Raw genomic sequence first — 4,028 nt, forward strand, 5'->3', positions numbered from 1 at the left:
AAGAAGACACTTTATGTTTTTTATCTCTGTAATCAGATGTGGAATATTCCACATGGAGCATAATTAGATGCGTAAACAAGAAGAGCTTGTCACTGTCTTTATATTATTTTCCATATCTATTTTTTTCTTTGAAGACACTTGAATTTCCAGTTATCCTTGATCATGTGAAGTGGCATCGCATGACATTCATTAGTCTCCTGAGATCCATGTAGCCTTTGATCCATAGGAATTTTAGTCAAATTAATGTAATAGATTTTGATAAAGTGGTGAGGGCATGAATCATTAAAATCACATTTATAGGGTTTCTTTTGTTTTTCAACATATATCGCAACATATCACATTTCAATGTGGTCCACTGCTTAGAGAAGAGTTTGAAACAGTGCAGTAACAGTCACAAGTTAATGTACAATAAATCTGATTGATGAAAGGCTTGGTTTGAGATCAATTCACTTTCAGTGTGAGTTAATTGGTTGAACACTAAAGACACAGCAATTATTTTTTAGTCCTTTTGAGTAGAATTCCTGCTTATAACCATGACGAGGACCTGCAATGGCCTGAGCTGACTTCTGCATTTGTATGACTAACGCGATCCGGTTGAGTCGACGTATGAAGGGCATTAAATCAGTCAAATGCGAATGCTGTTTTTTTTAACAATGTATGACTATCCCGCTGTGAGTCACTGGAAGGAATAGCTGTTGTTGTTGTCATCGCTTACCCTGTAAATGTGTTTATCTGTTGATAAAACACAGTGTCTACAAAGATGCTGTCAAATCCTTTTACAAATATCATTAAGAGTCATACGTCCAGACTGGACACAGTGTTGTTAAGTTGTATAAAGGTCACATTCAGACAGAAAACATCACATAATAATAATAATTTAATGATGTATTTAGAACCGTGTTTAGAAGGAATGTAGTGTAGTAGACATGTGATCATGGATAGCTTGGCTTATTTTTGTTTCATCGTTGTGTGAGTATAATTCTGCACAACACAATCACTTCCATCTAAGATGAGTGTGTCACTTCATGCATATTATGTACCCACAAATGTAATTTTACGTTGGTAGCCTTTAACATGTACAACAGCCAAAGGTCATGTACTGTAACAACACATTTATGTATGTACATGTATTTATGTAAACCTTTCAATGACTCCTTCAACAGTGTTGCTTATGTTCTTCTTTCTCGCACCCTCCCCTCCCCCCTTGTTTTGCAGATATCTCAACCCGAAATGGTGCCGTGTATCATTTTCATCGCCTTGTTTGTCACTGTGGTTCAATCCCAAGAAATCCACCCCTTACAGGCATCATCCTCTATTAGTGAGTCTTGTGACTCCTTGTGCTCCTGTGAGGTGAAAGATGGTGTCCTTCATCTTAACTGTGAGGAGAGAAACATCAGCAAAATCTCTCAAATCAAAGTCCCGTCAGGTGTGCCCTTCCACCTGAACCTTTACAAAAATGACTTGGTTGAGCTCCGTGCTGAGGAAATGGAAGGGCTTAACAATGCACTGTCACTGCATATTGGGGGCAATAGCATACAAGAGCTGGAACCAGGGGTCTTCAACACGCTCAGTTCACTGAAAAAACTGCACATAAATAGCAATTTCCTCGTTACGCTGAAAGAGGATACTTTTCAAGGCCTGGTGAATTTGGAGTTTCTACAGGCTGACACAAATTTCATTCGGGTCATTGAGCCGGGGGCCTTCAACAAACTAATCCGCCTCAAGGTTCTGATCCTGAATGACAATACCATTGAGTTTTTACCCAGCAATATATTCCGGTTCGTGCCCCTCACACACCTGGACTTGCGAGGGAATAAGCTCCAAACGCTGCCTTATGTGGGATTTTTGGAGCACATTGGCAGGATAATGGAGCTCCTGCTGGAGGACAATGACTGGGTATGTGACTGTGATATTTTGCATTTAAAAATCTGGATGGAGAACATGAGGGCCCAGTCAGCGATTGGGGATGTGGTCTGCAGCACACCACATCAACTCAAGGGTATCATTCTGGCTAAAGTAAAGCGGGACGTTCTGTGCTCACACACAGATATTAACCTGGAGGAGCCATCTAAGTCGTTGGATATGGTAGTCACTCCCTCATCCAAAGTGTCTCAGAATCCCAAGTTGATCAATGCCAAAGATGACGCCAAGGTGCCGACACCTTCTCATTTTCCTGATAGTCCTTGTGTGGAACACTGCTCCTGCCACAATCACCCTGTGGCTGGGTTTTTGATGCATTGTCAGGACAGAGGGATTCAAAAGGTGTCTGATATCGGAATACTTCAGCAGAGCCCCACTAAACTGGTCATGACAGGAAACATGATTCAGAAACTTTTGAAGTATGATTTTGTCACATATGACAGTTTAGAATTGCTCAACTTGGCAAACAACAGAATCGATTACATTGATAATGAAACTTTCCTCAGTCTGAGCAGCTTGAAAAAGTTATATCTTAATGGCAATAGGATTGAAAAACTGTTCTCTACAATGTTTGTGGGTCTCCACAACCTTGAATACCTGTATCTGGAATATAACCTCATCAAAGAGATATCTCCCGGCACATTTAATCCCCTGCCAAACCTGAAGCTGTTGTCATTAAATAACAACCTACTCAGCTCTCTACCCGCGCAGATATTCCGCAACGTGCCCCTCACCAAATTAAACTTGAGGAAAAATCTACTTATGCACCTGCCAGTGAGCAACGTGCTTGATCAACTTGATGCCCTGGAGCAAATTTATTTAGAGGACAACCCCTGGGACTGCAGTTGTGACTTGCTCAGCCTCAAACAATGGGTGGAGAAACTCAGAAAGGACACAGTGGTGGGCTCAATCCTGTGTCACACCCCAAAGAATGTGATGCAGGCTGAGCTACGAAGTCTACGTCACGAGACACTATGTGCCGGTTTAGGAACGTACTACCCAAGTGAGGAGGAGAGTGTGACGGCTACATTGGGGCCTGACAGTAGTGGCAAGGGTCTGTTTAGTGCACTCACAGACACTATCCCTCTCTCTGTGCTTATCTTGAGCCTTCTTGTTTTTGTCCTCATGATTATATTCTGCTCAGCGGGGTTGGTGGTGTTTGTGGTTCACCGGCGGCGGAGAAGGGCAAAGAGAAAATCAGCGGAGGAGCAGCCCAGAGAAAACACCAACAGTAGCCCCATCCACTTACATTACAGCATGTATGGTCAGAAAACCACACACCACACTCTGACCCAAAGAACAGGGTCTTCCTCTCTGTACGAAGAGAGATCACACAGTCCTATTGTTCAGATCTGTCGCAACCCCACCTACTGCTCCCAGCACAAGGAACACGATGCGGAGTTGGATTATGGCCTCGACGACTCCAACAACAAACACCATGTCTGCAGGAGTATCATGGAGAAGGAGAACACATCGCCTCTCACGGGGAACCCCAACGTTAAGTTCCGGCCTGTGACCGGGGAGTGTCCTGCAGAGTTTGTCACACTTGGGAATCCCAACTCCTTGTACAGGAACATTATGGAGAGGGAGAAGGAGCTGCAGCAGCTCGGAATAACCGAGTACCTTCGGAAAAACATGCCCCAGCTCCAATCTGCTGTAGACATGCAAGTCCCGGGGCAACAGAAGGAGTTAAAGCTAATGGAGACCATTATGTACACAAGACCACGCAAGGTCATGCTTGAGCAAACTAAAAACGAATACTTTGAACTAAAGGCTAACCTGCATACTGAGCCAGACTACTTAGAGGTTCTGGAGCATCAAACTGCATTTAACTGAGCTTAAGCAGAGAGAGAGAGAGAGAGAGAGAGAGAAAAACTGTATATCTTATGTTTGAACCAAGTGCCTTTTCCTGTTTGCCCTGTTGTACGTTCCACAGTGTGAAATATGTATCATGGGCACATCACATTAAGTTAAACTGTAGCACAGAATGTAAGTGGTTTATTATTTTGGTACTATCTTCTGACAGCCATGTTATGTAGCTGGTAAAAAGGTGTCATTTATTTTTTGGGCCAAATGTAACTTAAGGAAAGCTGTCATTGTCTGTTGAT

At 42.9% G+C, this 4,028-nt stretch overlaps 1 protein-coding gene across 1 annotated transcript; it reads left to right on the plus strand.

Annotated features, from left to right (window-relative positions):
* Positions 1 to 1,221: 1,221 nt before the first annotated feature.
* Positions 1,222 to 3,756, plus strand: slitrk6 (SLIT and NTRK-like family, member 6; the record flags this gene model as incomplete). Its single annotated transcript, XM_083894831.1, has 1 exon — positions 1,222 to 3,756. Exon 1 carries the CDS (start codon positions 1,231 to 1,233, stop codon positions 3,754 to 3,756), a length of 2,526 nt encoding a protein of 841 aa, XP_083750957.1. The 5' UTR covers positions 1,222 to 1,230.
* Positions 3,757 to 4,028: the final 272 nt, after the last annotated feature.

This window comes from Microchirus variegatus (genome assembly GCF_963457635.1).
Source record: "Microchirus variegatus genome assembly, chromosome: 1".
NCBI classification, from domain to species: Eukaryota; Metazoa; Chordata; class Actinopteri; order Pleuronectiformes; family Soleidae; genus Microchirus; species Microchirus variegatus.